Raw genomic sequence first — 17,500 nt, forward strand, 5'->3', positions numbered from 1 at the left:
CCCCAGCTGTTAACATCTACACTACTTTGCCTCCCATTTGTTCCATTTTATACAAGTAATTTGTTCACCTCCCCAAAAGACTTGAGAGCTAAGTCGTAGTCTTTGATGTTCCCCATGCCTGGTATACTAAAGAAAAGAATGGACAGGGGGACTTAAGTGACTTTGCTAGAATATGCAATCTTTTCGAAATCCTTTTGAAATGAATGGTTTAGTTTTTTAACTACTATAATGCTTAACTCCAGACAAGAGATGAAGTTTAGAATCACATTTTTGCAATCACCACCAACTAAAATTGTCACAGGACCACAGTATGGTTGCCACGAAACATAAAACATTCCAACAAGATAGAAAATCTTCAACTACAAACTTAAAGAACCAGAAAGCCACAAAAAAAGCAGAGTTGGTCTGCTCAAGTTAACTACAACAGTTTGGTTAGCTAGAAATCCTTATAGTGTTTTGTGCTGAAAAGCAGTAATCATTGCCGATATAATGGAAATGTCCAATGCCAATACCCATGTCAGAGTACATGTAAATGTCTAAACATTTCACTCCCTTCGAACTGCCTCATAGTATGATATGCTACATTTTATTTAGTCTGTCCCCTATTAATGAGACTTTTAGGTTATTTTCAAGTTATTCACTTAACCAATAAGCTACAAATATCCTTGATACACTTCCATATTTCTCTATTTCTGAGTAGAATATTTAGATTTCCAAATTGTTCACCGTAAACCAATAAAATTATAAATAACCTTTTACATGTCTTCTTGTGCAGCTCTGTATTTCCCAGTTGGTGTAGGAGAGCGACCTCTAGACATGTAACAACACATACAGTACATTTTAGGTAAAAAACAGCCATATTTCTATCAGCACATATCTATGTGCATAAACACATTTTAATCACTAAATTGCTAACAGGGGTTTATTCTCTTGGATGGGTTATTTGAAGTATACTAGTGGATCTCATGAACTACTTGTGTAATTCCAAAAAAAAAACACAACTTACTATGAAAATCGAACCCAGGAAAAAACAAACACCACATTCACAACTGTATTTACCTCTGGGGGAATTTTCAGCAATGAGGGAGGCAGATGTGATCAGAGAATGATATTGGTGATATTTTATGACTGAAGCTGAGTGGTGAGTTCATCGGTGTTCATTATGTAAGTATTAATCTTTTTAATGTTTAAAATAGCTAATAAATCCAACCAAAAGAGTCAAATCCAAGGCAAGGGATGTAAGTACACCCAATCCTCCACAAAACGAGCTAAAGATTTGAATGAGAGTAGGACTAGGTTTTAATTATTTTTTTATAGGTGTTTCTTTTTTATAGGTGTTATTTCATAGGTGTTTATTTTTCGAACCAGTAAGTTAAATTTAATAGACTTAAAATAATATTCAGAGGAAAACGGTTTTTTAAAAAGATTCTTAATAAAGGCATAACAATTAATTTGCATACTTCTCCTAGGAGGACAAGTTCCTAAATATTGAAATGGAAAAGGAATATTAAAAAAAAAAAAACGATAAATACCTCCATATTTAAGGCACTGATAGTCTAATTATTCTCTCAAAGGATAGAATATTTCCTGAAATATTATGCAAATTTGCTATTAATGCCTAATTATAATACTAAATACTATTTAAACTAAATTGTAGTTTGCAATGGTGACCTAGAGAAGACAATGTGGAAAATCCACAAGACTCTAACAAAAACCGTCAAATAGAGTTAGCAAATGAGGAGTCTTTTAACTAAGCTTTCGCATAACCAAAAAGTAATAAAATTACCTGATTTCCAATGGCATAATAATTATAAGGCAATTAAAAATGGAATATTCAGCAATCATTATCTACCATGTAGAATCCTCATGAAAAAGAAATTTATCTGAAAATTACTCAAAATCTAAGTTGCAATCACTACAAGGGAAATACAATGCAAAAATAAAAAGGACTCAAGTCAAAACTGAGATTTTTATATTCCAAAAGAAAATAAATGCTTATAAAAAAAGTTTAACACTTCTTTTCAGTTGTGGATAAGGATTTGGTATATCTTCAAAATCCTTTTTGAAGTAGGCAAAAATGAAGTGATTAAGAATTCTTTACAAGTGGACTTTCAAAGCAAGCAGGATTAACAACTACTTCTCCCTTTTTAATTTTTAATTGCCGTTTTCCAAGTGGCCACAAGAGGGCGGCACAGCAACACTTCTCTTAAAAGAGCAAGCCTGTGGGTTCTCTGCCCAATAGCTGCCATTTCAGCACTTGGGTGGTGGTGATCTTCCTAAACTTACAAAATGGCAGCACTGCTTGGCAGAGCATGTTTTTTTGTTGGTGGTGGTGGTGGTGAAAGCAAAATCTGGTAAAAATGCAAAGCAATCTACACTGGAATTCCATAAAACTTATTTCCAGACTAAGCTCTATCAATGAGCTAATATTTATGGAGTACTTATATAGCAGGTATATGCAGAAATTCTCCTCTCCTACGACAACCCTATAAGACAAATTATCCTCATTTTACAGAAGGGGCTTAACCCAAGAGTGTGTATATGATGTCATCCCCCACCCCCACAGTCTGAATTATGGGATCCACACTATTAACCTGAGTGGTATTGCTGTCCCCATCATACATACATTCTTCAGTTAAACAGATTATCAAACCACCCAGGGCTGATGCAGAACAATTCCTTTTCAATCCCTTATGTGTGTCTTAAGAGGACAGAAAGGCAAAGATCATTAAGTCATGAGTTTCCTATTGATACAGAATACTGGATCTAGTTCCTTAAATAAATGTAACTGCATCTTTAAGACCCTCTCCACCTCTGGTTCAAGTCCTATGATTCTAAAGAATAAGCTTCACTATAAACAAGGGTAAAAGACAAGTAACAGACTGAGAAAAGAAATTTCAATGTACACACAACAAAAGAATTATACATACAACACATGAAGAATTACGTATCAAAGAAAAATCAAATAGAAAACCGGGCCAAAGAAATGGACATGCAACTACAGAAAAGAAACTGAAATGGCCAATAAACTTATGAAAAGGTAATTAAACCTCTACGGTAATTTGGGAAGTGTATATTAAACAACAGATTATTTTACACTCATCTGCTCTGCAGAAATTAAAAAGTCTGATAATACTAAATGATGGCGAGAAAGTGGGGAAAATAGTACTCATATACCATTACTGAAAAAGTAATCAGTAGAGGCTTTGGAAAGCAACTTGGCATTATCCAGTAAACCTCAAAATATGCATACGAATCATGCAATCCAATCTGTGGGTGTATAACCTAAACAAATTATCAAATTCGTGAGGAGGTGGGAAGTATAAAAATGTTTAGAGCCCTGCTCATAAGATCAAAAAAAGGAAATAATCTAAATGTGCATGTATGAAAATCTAAAAATAAAATGTGAATAGTCATACTATGCAATTAACTACAATAGTTAGAATAGGGACGAATTAGATCTATAAATATCAACATGACAATTTCAAAACTATATTTTTAAAACAAAACACATTACGTGAACCATACACGTTTTCAAAATGCCAATGTTTTTATATGCCAATTTCATGAAAGTGACAAGGAGAAGGCGTAAACAGGATTTTAACCATATCTTATTTAAAACTTTAATTGTATTCTTTGAATTTTTCTGAATTTTTCAAAAAATGGCTGTACTTCTAACATTGCAGAATTGATCAGTGTATTCAGGAGTAGACCTTCCTGGTATTTGACAGTTCTGGTATTTGACAGTTCTTCTGTAAATTACTCTAACACTGGTAACACTATGGATCCTCTTTCCAGAAAAAGGCACATGTATAAGAAAAAAAGCACACAAAAATGCTGCTTGCAATTTCGGGGGGTAAAAGGCCAAGTTCCATCAGTACCTCCCAGATTAAGAAATCCAGTAGTAAAGAGGGAAAAAAAAATCTACCTTTAATAAGCATGTTTCTAAAATTCCCAGCCAGTGCCAGGCAGAAGTCACCTTACCTTTTTCATGCTCCTTCTGCTCCCTAATAACCAATAAATATTTGAGTAGTCCTAAACAGCTTAGGAAGCATCAAACAAACGGCACCCAGGCATACCTATCAATAGGGAAAAATGAATTACAGCAACAAGCCTGGATAAAGATACAAACTGGATACCCATTTCACAAATACTTACCCAGTCAAGATTTGGCAATATACTAAGGGCTACACAAAGGACAGGGTAAGCTTTCCATGCAGGTAAGAACATGAAAGACTTTCTAACCCACTAAGCAGTAAAACGCAGGTACAAGGGGAAAAGCTCTCCCTATAACCCACCAGGTTGAGTGACATATTTAAATCCCTTTAGAACCCTGAAGACAGGTGGAAGAGTTGACAGAGTTCCTTTCAGCCCTTTGAGTTTTGTTTTTACTTACTAACTTTTAGGCTATAATCTTTAGACTTTTAAGACAGCAACTCAAACTTCAAAGGAGACTTAAAAATGCCTGGATACTAACTTCAACAGTAAACGGTACTCATGCCCACGGTGTCATAGGGAGTAAGCGGGGTCCGTGGATCAGGCCACAGAAAAAAAACAGGAAAGGTAAGAGCTCACAACTTTCTTAACCACCACCAACAATCACTGTGGCAAGCACTTTGCTAAATGTTTTAGACCAGTTTCTCAAGCACAGCATTACTGACATTTTGGGCCAGATAATTCTTTGTTGTGGGGGGCTGTCGTGTGTGTTGTAGGATGTTTAGCAGCATCCCTAGCATCTACCCACTAGATGCCAGTTGCACCCCAGCTCCAACCAAAAATATCTCCAGATGCTGCTAAAAGTCTTGGGGGGGGTCTCCTAGTTGAAAACCACTTCTTCAGAAACATTATGTTATTTGATTCTAACTTCCCTAAGAAACACACACTAAACCCTTACTCCCAGCTTAAAAAATGAATAAGCTCAGAGGTTCCTGCCCAAGATCCTACAGCTAAAACAAAGCAGACAGACACAAACTCCTATCCTATTATCCCTTATTTCCCAAACCTGCCTCAGTACAAGAATCAACAGAGGTTATTGTTCAACATACAGATTCCTGGGCACCACCCCAGAACAAGTGAATTCTAACTTCCACGCAACAAGCCTGTGAATGTTTAATGAGCACCCCAGGTGATTCTTAGCAAGTAAATTTGGGAATTTATATGCCTATATAAAGCTAAATTCAGAGGTACAAACTTTTTTCTTAAGCAAGGGAAATGGAGCACTGCAAGAATTTGACCCATCGTCCCCTTCCCCCCAAATTACAACTTACCAGCCATGTACTGCCTCTATTTGGATGTCCAATAACCTCTACTGGAACTGGACACACTCTAATTAAGATTTTTGACACCCAACACACTCAAGAGCTATTTCCCTACAGGGCATGTCTGTAGAACAACTGTTCCCATCCCCAGCTATGCAACAGACCCACCTGGAGCACTTCTGACTATTCGATTATCTCCTCTCCCCTCCCCTACTATTACATAAGCCCTAAAATCCAATCAGGTATGGGCCTGTTTTTTTTTTTTTTCTTTTTTTTTGTCAGGAAGATCAGCCCTGAGCTAACATCCATGCTAATCCTCCTCTTTTTGCTGAGGAAGACCGGCTCTAAGCTAACATCTATTGCCAATCCTCCTCTTTTTTTTTTCCCCCAAAGCCCCAGTAGATAGTTGTATGTCATAGTTGCACATCCTTCTAGTTGCTGTATGTGGGACGCGGCCTCAGCATGGCCGGAGAAGCGGTGCGTCGGTGTGTACCCGGGATCCTAACCCGGGCTGCAAGTAGCGGAGCGCGCGCACTTAACCGCTAAGCCACCGTGCCGGCTCTGGGCCTGGTTTTTTTTCAATTCTCAAGTGATTCTGATGCAAGCCTATTTGAGAAGAAGTTTGGAAACTAAGTTTAGAACAAAACAACAAATTAGAAGCCCAATCTTCATAAACTATTGCAAATACAAAGTGCATGTGTGACAACGGGAGTCAAACTGCATGAGGACGAAGATCTCCTGGGGTCTCCAGTACCTCCCTCCCACTCACTCACCTTTCCCGGTGCTTCCTCCAACCACCCCCATGGGAATCACTTCAGCAGCTACAGTTTAACTTGAAATTTTTTATGTAAAATGACGGGCTTTTGAACAGCATTGTGTTTCTGGCATCAATAACACCTACAATGCAATGTGATTTTGAGTTTTTGGTTTCTTGAAAAAGCAATGTTTTCTAAGAGAAGCAGAGTATGGAATTATTCTAGATTGTTACTGTTTCCCCCAATCTGCTATATAGTTTCCTCTTACCCATCTAATTTGACAGCAACTTTTGACAAGATGCTTAAGTGATCCTGGAGCCAAAGTGCCGGTGTTGAATCCAGTTCCAACATTTATTCCCCCTTGTGCCTCAGTTTCCTATCAACAAAAAAGGATGATAATCATACCTACCTCGTAGTCTTGTTGAGAAGATTACTCGAATTAACACATACAAAGGACTCAAAACAAGTTCCAGGCTCATAATAGGCACTATGAAGGATACCCATTACTGAGTCTTTCCAAAGCAATCAACTGAGTTTTCTCTGAAACATCTCTCACAATCATTTCCTCTACTGGTTTGATATTTAATTGAAATGCAAAATTACAAAAACAACCAGCATAAACAAATTTCAGAACTATCTACAAATCCTTGTTAAGTATACAGCTCAACTGAAAGAACAGAATGGCATGGGTATAAAGAGCTCAGTAGGCTAGAGGACCACCCACAGACCTTCAAAGGAAGATAGCTCTGTGATAATTTCGGGAGTTGGTTAACCATAAGGAGGTCGCAAGCATTTCCACTACACTAACCCTCACATTAAATAAAATATACATTAAAAAAAAAAAACTTAAAACAATATCTGACACAGAGTAAGCACTCAATAAAATGTAAATCTACTCTGGCATTTTTCTATAAAATGTTAACCACATGCTGTTTTCCCTCACGATAAAATCCAACATGAGAGATCACAGGCACTGCCAGACTCAAAAATAACCCATAAAAATACAATACCCTGAAGTTTATCATCGTATTCTATTCTCTTTTTTTTTAACGCTGGTTACAATTCACAACCTACCAAGGGGTGGCAAACATCACTCTAAATAACTGCCCCACAGTACTGCCCATGTCCACAGCTATAGCCTTTGGTTCTGGACAGTTACCTGTATCAGCTAGAGGGAAAGGAAGTTCTGAATGGAATATAACTGCATTCAAAATTAATTCTGGAATTCAAACTTTTGGAGGTATCATAAAAGAGTTTATAAATAGAGACTTCTGGAATTCAAACTTTTGGAGGTATCATAAAAGAGTTTATAAATAGAGACTTACAGTAAGGGAGAGAGAGCACTACAATTTGAAGCAACTACGACAAGAATTCAGAAATCTTGGGGTGAAAAAATTTCATCAGCACGCACATTATAAAGGTATTGATACAGCTGGATCTAGCACGAGATTTAATACCAAAACTGTTTCTCTTCCATCAAGCATACAACTCCCCTTATCAGCACCCTACGTGCAGTTGCTTCCAGACCTCCAAACTGTGGCTCCAGGCTGTTGTTAAAATTGCCCTTAAAAGGGATGGAGAAAATGAGACAGGCAATGGAAAGACCATGGGTTAGAAAAGAATATAACGACAAGTCCTCTGCGCTCCATCAAAAGATTCAAAACACGTGGAGACACTTGCAAACATATGGAACACATGCAAATTTAAAACACATGGGGAGCTTTGAAAAATTAACTGAAAACCTGGAGGTTGGTGTAGACATCGGTATTTTTAGAAGCTCTCCAAGGTCTGATACAGGAACAAAAAAACAGAACTCAAGTAACACATAAACCGAAAGGAAATGAAGGAAGTAGAGGAAACCAAAAAACACACAAATCTTGGGACCATAGTTCTAACAGAATAAATTGTACTTTAGGCCTTACGTGAAATCAAATATATGGTGCTAAATGAAGACTGATTACTAAAAGCAAGCTACAGCCAATTAAACATTGCTTGTAAATATTATTGCAGTTACATTTATATCCAAATAGTACTGCACCCTGGTATTCATTATTCACTTTTGTACAGCTTGAGAGGGGAAATGAGGGAGAGGTTAAACGAGGGCAGTAATTACTAGCTCCAGAAGAGGGAGGAAAGGTATCTACTCAGTGACTGCCAAGAGTAGGGCTATGACTCACACAGAAAGCTCTTCCAGTCCAGAAAGAATCATATGCTCCCTTCAAAATAGTGGCTTTCTCAGAAAAAAACTTGAGAGGATTAACTGCACAACACACCCAAAGTTTCAACTAACTAAACGGTGACTTGCCTCCTCAAATCATCTTAACAAATCTCTCTCCTAACTGGCCTAAACAGACTCTTGTGGGGAGACGAGGACACAATCTCGGCCTTCAGGGACAAGCTGGCTCTTAAAGAGGGCCTCAGAAAGTGTAGAGGAGGGGTAAGAAAGTAAGATGAAGCATTTGGAATGAAATAGTATTACTAATAGCTTACATTTATTGAGCACTTTCAACATAGGCTCTTTGCTAAGTACTTTATAGGCATGATATAATTTAATCTTGACAAGCTAAGATGACTGTCATTAACCACATTTTACAAATGAGAAAATTCCAAGTCCAACAATGAGTACTTCACCTGCCTACGCTGGGGAAAAAAGTTTTCAGTACTAAACTAAATGCTGCACTGGTGCATATTATGTACACAGCTCTTGCCAAGGCACTGAGGTAACAGCAAACACATCACAAATGACAAAATAACTCACTGGAATTGAACCACAGTATATAAAATCAAGACTATCCTTAGAATGATGCCTTAGCCAGGGCTCTTTTGCAGCATTCTCCCCCGAAAAATCAGAGTGATCACACTTCCCCCAAACTAGGGGGACTCTCCAGTAAAGGGAATTGAAATACTTCTCAGTGTGAAATATGGTCCAGAGATGTCACTGAAATACCAAAAAAGGTGATCCTTAATCAAACATGTTAACAAGAAAATGCTATATGGGAACTGCTTCAAAATGTAGCATGAATGGCTGCCATACAGGGACCAGGTTCTCCACGATTTATTTCGTAAGGCAAAGCCTTGTCCTCCACCTCATAAACTGCAGTCAAGCTTTTTAGAAAGGTCTCTGCCCCCAGACTTGGCATATCAATTAAAGTTTGGACTGATCAGGGGAAAGTCATAACAGACATGAAAACAATGTGTTCCAACACTGTGCTATATTACTGATTACAAAATAAGCACATGATAGACGCTGGGCATCTGATAATTGAGTCAACTTTTGCTGTTCTGGCTTTACCTTAATAACACCCAAGTTCCAAAGCAAGTAGTAACAGGCAATTTTGCTGAGGTATAAATCTGAATTCACTGCCCAGTCAGGCTGGAATGCAGGAGGGAATTACTCAGCTATAACAACAAGGACCCAGCATAAGTAAGCCAACATAGTCATTTTTATTTTATACAAAATAACTCTTAGGTGATTAAAAAAACTTTGTTTGCTAAAGTGACACCCCCCTTCAAGAAAGCCAAGAGAGTTCTAAGGTTTTCAGAAAAATGTTACAAGACCTTAAAAAAAGATGGCTCATAGCCAGAAAAAATTTACTAAATGTTACAGTCACTCAACTTTTATGTCAAGAACAAGTTTACCACATTTTATGGAAGAAATGATAGGAGTTTGGAAATCTCAGGTGGCCTCAGGAAGTCCCTCTCACAATTGTCAAGGGGTTTGCTTATGGGGGGGATATTAACTAATTATAAAATTTGTGAGTTTCAGATACTGTTAGGTAAAATTCAACTGAACTTCGAGATTAACCTCAAGCAATAACTTGCTAAAACTTTTACAACTAAAATTCCTTATCAAATATCCTGTGCCCACCTTCCTGTGATGACTTAATCTTTACAAAAGATGTTCATCTCCAAAAAGCCAAATATCAATTAGAAACTGCAGGTTTTGAAAGTAAGAATCCAAGAGAGAGTTTAATCAACACTTTTCTTACCATTTCATGCAATTCTGCGCACAGGAGGAAAACCCATAGAAGGCTCAATGAACAGAGCTAATACTCTGGTTCTTTAAAAAGTTAATTGGCTTCAAGTAGCACTTGAACAGTTCATAGATAAACTGCTCCCTCATAATATGCATTTTAACTCAGATAGTAACGATAACTATTTTGGGCTAAAACATCTTCAACAGAGTAGTTTATATCCTGGAACCTGACTGCAATGTTACTCAATTCTATCCCACTTGCAGGAATTTAAGGGCATGTAGCAATACTAAAATTTTAATACAACTAAACAGAATTCAATCTCCCCATACACAGAAAAAACAAACCTTTGTGCTTGTTGCTTTAGATGCACTTTAAGAAGACGGAAACTCCAGTTAATGATCATCATCTTCTACAAGTATTTGTCTCTTAGGCTATAAAATATTTTATATACAATTTATATTTGAGCATATAATTTAAAAATCACTTACATAACCTTTGGTGAACAAGTCTGTAAAACAAACCTGGTTTCACCTGAAGTTTCTACAAACTATCTAAAGAATTCTGCCTAAAAGAACCAAGACTATGCACACCTACAAAACCAACTAGTGTAGTGAATTTTACCTTTTATAAACTTTATTCAGAAACCTAGGATATGCCCAGGTAAACATCTCTACCTACACTCAGGAGGTCTACACCTCTTTTGAAACAGTATCTTTTACTCAAAAACTTTCTGAACTATGGCCAACTACATGACAGCTCAGTCCTGTTACTGCTGAAAATACTCCTGTAACATAGAAAAAACGTTGTCAGGATACATAAGAAAACACCAATATAGCCTCTCCTTCATGCTTAAATTCCTTACTTGTGACTGAATAATAAACCTGTTGTTGGTATTAAAAAAAAAAAAATTTAACCAGAAATTCTTGCAAGGGTGTCCATGCACATGGCAGACCATGCACATGACCCCAGTGTTTTAACAAGTTTACCAGGACTGAATTAAACTTTCCAGAATGGGGGATCTGAGATGTTTCCCAAGATTTTGCCAAGTGATTCCACTATCAGTCGAGTTTTGGGAGTCACAGTTCTTCAGCAAGTGCTATTAACACTTTAAACGACATGTTTTCTAACACGTGTTTGCATAGTAATGGATGCTGTACTCTGCGTTATGTTTTAAACTTAATATTTATAGTTACTAAACAAGTGAAAATTCCTAAGCTATTTTCTACTTAACTATCCCGTTGTTAATCTTAAAAATAAATCACTTTGCACATACTGACCTGAGTTTTTCTCCATCAAATGCCAATTGAGAAAATGTATGGTACCAAGTAAAAGCGCACGGGGACAAATTCAAATAATCTTCCCTTTGTTTATGAGCCATGTACTAAACATCTGTTAACACGTTTCAATTTAAATAAAAATACCTCTTCTGACAGTGAAACGGTTTTTGTCAACGGTAACAAAATGTGACTCAATAATCTCCTCATACAGAAAAGAAAAAAAAAAAGAAGACCCGCTAGGGTATCTCAAAGGAAACCGAAAAATATAAAAACTGGCAGGTTTTCCACTTGAAGGTTTCCGATTAGTGCCTTTCACTTTCTCCAAAAGCAGCAGCCGCTTCTAAAAGAGGAAAAACCACTCCCAGGGATGGGCAAAGAAATACACGCCGTAGGGTGTAGACGGCTACAGGGAAGGGCGGAGAGGACTACCCGGAGCGAATCGGTCTGTGGAGGCCGCCCACCGGAAAGTCCCCGTCAGAGCTCCCTGCCCCTCCCCCTCGACGCAAGGAGGCGGCGCGCTGCGCAGAGGAAGCACCCAGACTGCGCACGCAGCCCAACGTCACTTCGTTGGCTCCTCCCGGCCGCGAGGCGCCTGACGTCACGAGGCGGGGCCTGCCCGAAGGCCGTCGCTGTTGACCTGCTGTTACCAGGCTCGCGCGCAGCCAATCAGCACTCGGCGCCGGCGCCGGCCGGCCTTTGAACTCAGCACGGCAACTTCCTGCTGTTTGGCGAGTACACAGTGCAATGCAGTATGTCTGTCAGCGCTGCGGCACAAAGGAACAGCCATTTTGTGACTGAGCTGGACCTGCACCAAGATGCCAGGGGCTCAGAGAGCTGCTGCCTGTGCTAACTACCGAGTTGCCCTTTATTTCAGCACCAGAGAACCAAAAAAGGGGAGGGGGGGGAGGTTTTGGTATTTCAGGTTTCAATTCACTTTATTTTCACTCTTCTCAGAAATCCCGATTCTTAAGAATTATCAGCGTCATAAAATGGCTGCCACTTAAAAAACTGCCTGTTCCAGTCCACAAGCAACTGCATTATGCCATTTGTAATCATCCCCAGGCTTTTAGAGTAACTGCTAAAAGGCTGATTTAAAGACAAGATTTTGCCCGGCCCTCAGGTTATCAAAATAAATCTGGTTCAAAAGCAGACGACTTGGAGATAAATTTAATAAACTGTTTCAGTTCTTAAGATAAATTGCAAACACAGCGCCCCAGAACACACACAACTCTTTGTGTGCACACAGTTCCATTCACATTCCCTTCTCTCCTGTTTCCATTCTTTAATATTACTGAAGTTACCCCAAACTGCAAATTATTTAGATAAATGTGTGGTATACATTTCTATACATATCACTCAAACTGTTTTAAATATTTAGGAACTTTACAGGTATCAAATATTTTTAAAATCTTATTTTTGAAAGTGAACTGTTTAATCTTCAAAAATCATGATATACAAAGTATAATATTACACTGAAGCAGTAACTTCAAAAGAATACAGAAATAACAAACTTACATAATCACTATTAAGTATTGCATTATTTCCAAAAACAGGAAAATATCAGGTCTACCAAAACTTGCACTCAATCCTTTCAAATCCTAAGTAATTCTCAGACCAAAAAGTTTACTTGACCTGCCAACTCCTCCCTTCCTCTCCTGTGGCTCAGGCTGCAAAAGTGCTTTTTTGTAGTATTCCCTACACTAGACTGTGTGCCATAGAAACCAGATCCTTATGAAGAAATTCTGATGAATTAAGGAACCAAGTACTAGTTACCGGAACAATCACTTTAATTTTAGTTCACTAAAAATACCAACAATCTACTACAATAAACCACCACCAACATCCTTTAGCTTTATAATTTTAAAAGGAAGTGATGTCATAATTATGTACCTGTATTAAGGTACGCAATTTAGGGTAACTAATTTAAACTCCCATCTTCTCTTCCAGGAATCTCTCAAATATTTTTGGACATTCATCAGGTATATGACAAAATATACTTGACAAAATGCATTTAAAAGTACAGTACCTGCTTCTTGTTAAACTGTAACCCCCACTGCGTTAGGCAAACGCATGACAACTTCTAAGTAGTTTTCCAGGTGAGAGCAAATTATTAAAAGAATGAATAGCGACACTGCTTGATTTTTTAAATTAGAAAGCAGAGTCTGATCAATGATGTTAACCACAAACCTTGCATAAGAAAGCCAAAACCCATGTGAGACTATGCAAATCATACACTCAAGGGAGTAACAATTTTAGGTATTGAATCTTTAATAATTTGTCAAATATACCTGGGGATTCCTATTTCTTCAAATCACCAGTACTTCTCAGAAAAATCAGTTTAGGATTAGTAGAGAAGTTTTCTGTCCTAAATCTAACCTAGGTAATTACATGGGCAATTCAATTCAAAAGACAGCAGTCCAAACTATGTGACAACTCAATCTGCAAAAGAATTTGGAAAGGTATTTTTAAAAGCAAGGGTCAAAATATTTTAAGTTAATAAAACAAATAAAATTCAACATTTGTAATAACAAACCATGTTCAATCAAAACTTTCAAATTCACTGACCTATTTATATAAAATTATAAAAAGCAAAATTGGGGAGAAAACTCTTAAACAATCACATCCTTGTTAAATGTATGATTTAAAATTCATGACATGACAATTCATAAGAATACACATCAAGAAATGCATTCATATATACTTTTAAAAATTAATATACAAAACGTACAACAAAACATCTTAAAGGCTTTATTACTTAAGTCACTAATAAGGTACTCCAACAAATGTGAAACAAATCATGATTTGAACAAACAGTACATTTGTAAGCTTCAGAAGATAAAGCATTCCAGGCGACTCTGTCAAAATAAATCAATAAATTTAAAGCAGCTACAACTAATATGTGAGGATAAAATACTGTATCTATCAACCAGAAAGCATTGTCTGAATATAAGCATAAAAATGCAAACCTTAAAATATTTTAAACATAAAATACAGTTATAATCACAGTAACAAACACAAAACAGAAGTAAATTAAGAGTATTCCAGGATTTCTGTGATCACAGGTTTGATTTCATAAATGCAGGAACTGTAACAACCGAGTAAAGGTTTTGAGAAATCATATCAAAATTTCCTAAAATGTCAAGAGTATCAAAAGAAATATAGAGTCAAATAAAAATATAAACTGAGAGGCATCAGTCAAAGGGTCTTTTTTGCAATTTCATTTTAAAATGTACATTTTTTCATTCATATAACTTTCTCAAATGTCTATTTACTATAATTTACTACCACAAGGCTCCTCTATGGCCTTCAGTTACAAGTTTGGGTATCCTAGATTCTTCAAAGAAAAATTTGCCTTGTATGTAAAATGGTGCAATGCAGCAATGGCTAAACCGACAAGGTCATTTTTCTACAGCACAAAAACCTAAAAACTGAAATTACTGACAGAAAAACTCTAGTTTACAGGAAAGGCCCCCTTCAATAAAGGTACCTTACCTTTTGACTGCTGTAAGAGGCCTTAACTCACAACTCAACTTTCATAAATTGCTACCAAAAAATTAGGGTGTGGCATATTAGCAATCTCAAGGTCACGCTTTAAAAAACGAACCCAAATTAGTAAAATACTTAAAACAAAACAGACAGCTATCCTTGTCTGTCAAGGTAAACAATGTAAGCTGAGGTTTCCCCCAAAAAAAGAAAAAAGGAAGAAAGTTGATAGCTCATACCTCGATGCATTGCTGTGTAGCGAACTGTCCTCCTCTTGGCTTTTGTCCTTATTTCTCATCATCTTTTAATTCTTAAATATTAAGGGGGAGGGGGAATCTGTGTTTGCTTTGAAGTCCTGTGCCCAGGTATTTACTGTCAAAAGTTGAAAGAAAGGTAAGGTCCCAGCTTCTATCGATGGTTTTTATTATCAGGAACAAAGTCCTGACGATGTAACGATATTGTTATAACACAACAGCGGTAAACATCAAAACACAAAATATTTCTAGTTTTTCCTTTAAAAAAAAAAAACAGGATAAACCAAACGGGGAATCATCACTATCAATAAGGAAAGTTTCTCAAAGTAACACACTGGATACAAATAACAATCTCTGTATCTTATTGCGTCATCCAGGAATTTCTCATATTTACAGAAAATAAAGCAAACTTAAACATATAAATCTTTAAAATCAACACTAATGATCATGAACTTACCTGATCCATGTAGTAGGTCCAAAGCAAGAGTCCTATCTACTAGTAGAAAAATATCAGATCCCAAATAATTAAAAATAAAAACAAAATTCTCCGTTAAAAGACGAAAAATAAATAAAATAATCCTCAAATATGTTAACTGGTCAAAAAAATAAAGCAACAATTAATACTAAAACGGGTCCGGAAGAAAAAAAACCTCATTAGGAGAGCGCACAAAAATGGAGGTGCGCCATGGCTTCTAAGCTGGAAAAAACAACGACCTGGGCTCTCAGTACGGCTGCTTCTTTCCAACAAGGCACGAAAAGAAAGCTCCTAAAAGCTGCTTTTCTCCCTAAAAAAGGTTCGAATCGACCCCAGTCAGTCACTAGGAGAGGCAGGGGGCTGCGGGGGCCCCCTGAGGCTGCCCGAAAGTTAGGGAAAGTTGCGTAAAGTGAGGCGAAGGCAGGGAGCAGAGCGCGCTCTCTCTAAGGCACAGCCGCCATCTAGAGCCTCCTTCCCAGCTCTGAGAGCTCTGCCTTTGATTGACACTCTCTACATTTACCCCACAACTCAGGTGATGTACCATAGACCCACCCCTTCATCTCCACCAAAAAAAAAAAAAAAAGATCCTCCATCCCAGGGAGCCTGAGGACCCCCACCCCCACACCTCCCAGCCCCTCCAGACCACCCCATCAGGGGGAGGGGGGAGGGTTTCTTAACCCCCTCTGGCTCAAGCACCCTTTTTAAGCCAGAGAGAAATGTAATTTGTTCCTTTTGTCTAAAGATCTGCTAAATATTTCAGTCCTTGAGCTAAAATAACTTCCTCTCTGGACAGGAAGTGGTGTTTTATCAAGCCATTTTGAAAGAGGGATAATTCTTAGAGAATATAAAGCTCAGCTTAAGTACTAACCTTTTAAAAAATTAACCCCCCCATGGGTAAAAGGGTTTCTAAATAAAAGCAAAACCTCAATTTTATAAATTAAATTCAAATCTTGCCTTCTTTATGAAGCCAAAAAATTATCTAAAGACAAAGTTTAAGGGGGAATTTTCCATCCCAACTGGAAGAAAGGGGTATAACTCAAGAGCGCCTCCCTAGTGTTCAGTTGCATTAGAGCAAAAATTAATGCAACTAGTTTTTAATTCAAGAATCTCAATTTCCTTTTTACTTTAAAAAATTCTTTAACCCATTATATAACCTTGCAAACTTTACCCAAAAAATTCTCCTAACCACAATATATTTACTTGACACACTGATTCAGGCAAAACAAAGTTCTTAAATTCAAGAGTATGGAATTACCACGGTCACCTTTAAATAACAAACCCAAAAAACTCCACCTCCAAAAACAACCCAACACATATATCCCAACCCTTCCCTTGTATTTCCAATCAAATTCTTAGTATATACCCATTTCAACAATGGTAAATTAATAACAAATGGTCATATCTGATGGCAAGTTATCAAAGTAATGTCACAGGGCAAATTCTTCTAAATATCAAAGCCATGAGATCTATGCAAACAAAATTATTACTAATGCCAAAAACAAATTATTCAACACTTTTTCTCTCAACAGGCACCCCAAGAAAAGTCACATATCCAAAAAAAAAATATCAACTTTCCTTACTCAACATTATAATCTGCCAGAACAGTGTCCTTCCCTCACTAAGGAAATCCCATTTTTGATTTATATCCAACAAAAGCAACAATGTTGCATCTAGGTAAATGTAAAACCCATAATCAAACTCAGTTTCAATTCTGAACTTTCTACAAGATAATTCTGTACCAAAATCAAAATCCAAAATTCCCCTTTTGATTTATACAGACCAACCACCTCAATCAATGAGAACAAATGCTGCACATGTATTGATCATGGTTATATGTGCTATGGTATCTGACATTAATCACAAATGCAGTAAGGTTAACTATTCTCACCAACAACAACTCAAGCTAAACTATTCCTTGTTCTCTGTATAATGGGAAAATATCAACAACCCATTTGGTCTTTCAAAATAAAGCCCATCACACTTTAAAATAGTTACTGAAACTGGTGTTAAGTTCATTGTCA

General features: G+C 37.2%; 1 protein-coding gene across 8 annotated transcripts in view; it reads right to left on the reverse strand.

Moving 5' to 3' along the window:
* Window positions 1-16,019, reverse strand: part of CHD2 (chromodomain helicase DNA binding protein 2) — a 117,141-nt gene extending 101,122 nt beyond the window's left edge. For 2 of the 8 annotated variants that reach the window (XM_058542383.1, XM_058542377.1), the window contains exon 1: window positions 753-1,319. In XM_058542383.1, the coding sequence (XP_058398366.1) occupies window positions 753-859 (107 nt within the window). In that variant the 5' untranslated portion in view covers window positions 860-1,319. Of the gene's footprint in view, window positions 1-752; window positions 1,322-6,281; window positions 6,390-10,334; window positions 10,422-14,989; window positions 15,123-15,461 lie in introns of those variants that run through there. The other 6 variants (XM_058542380.1, XM_058542378.1, XM_058542381.1 and 3 more) reach the window with 6 other exon arrangements.
* Window positions 16,020-17,500: the final 1,481 nt, after the last annotated feature.

The sequence above is a fragment of the Diceros bicornis genome, chromosome 5, assembly GCF_020826845.1.
Source record: "Diceros bicornis minor isolate mBicDic1 chromosome 5, mDicBic1.mat.cur, whole genome shotgun sequence".
Taxonomy (NCBI): domain Eukaryota; kingdom Metazoa; phylum Chordata; class Mammalia; order Perissodactyla; family Rhinocerotidae; genus Diceros; species Diceros bicornis.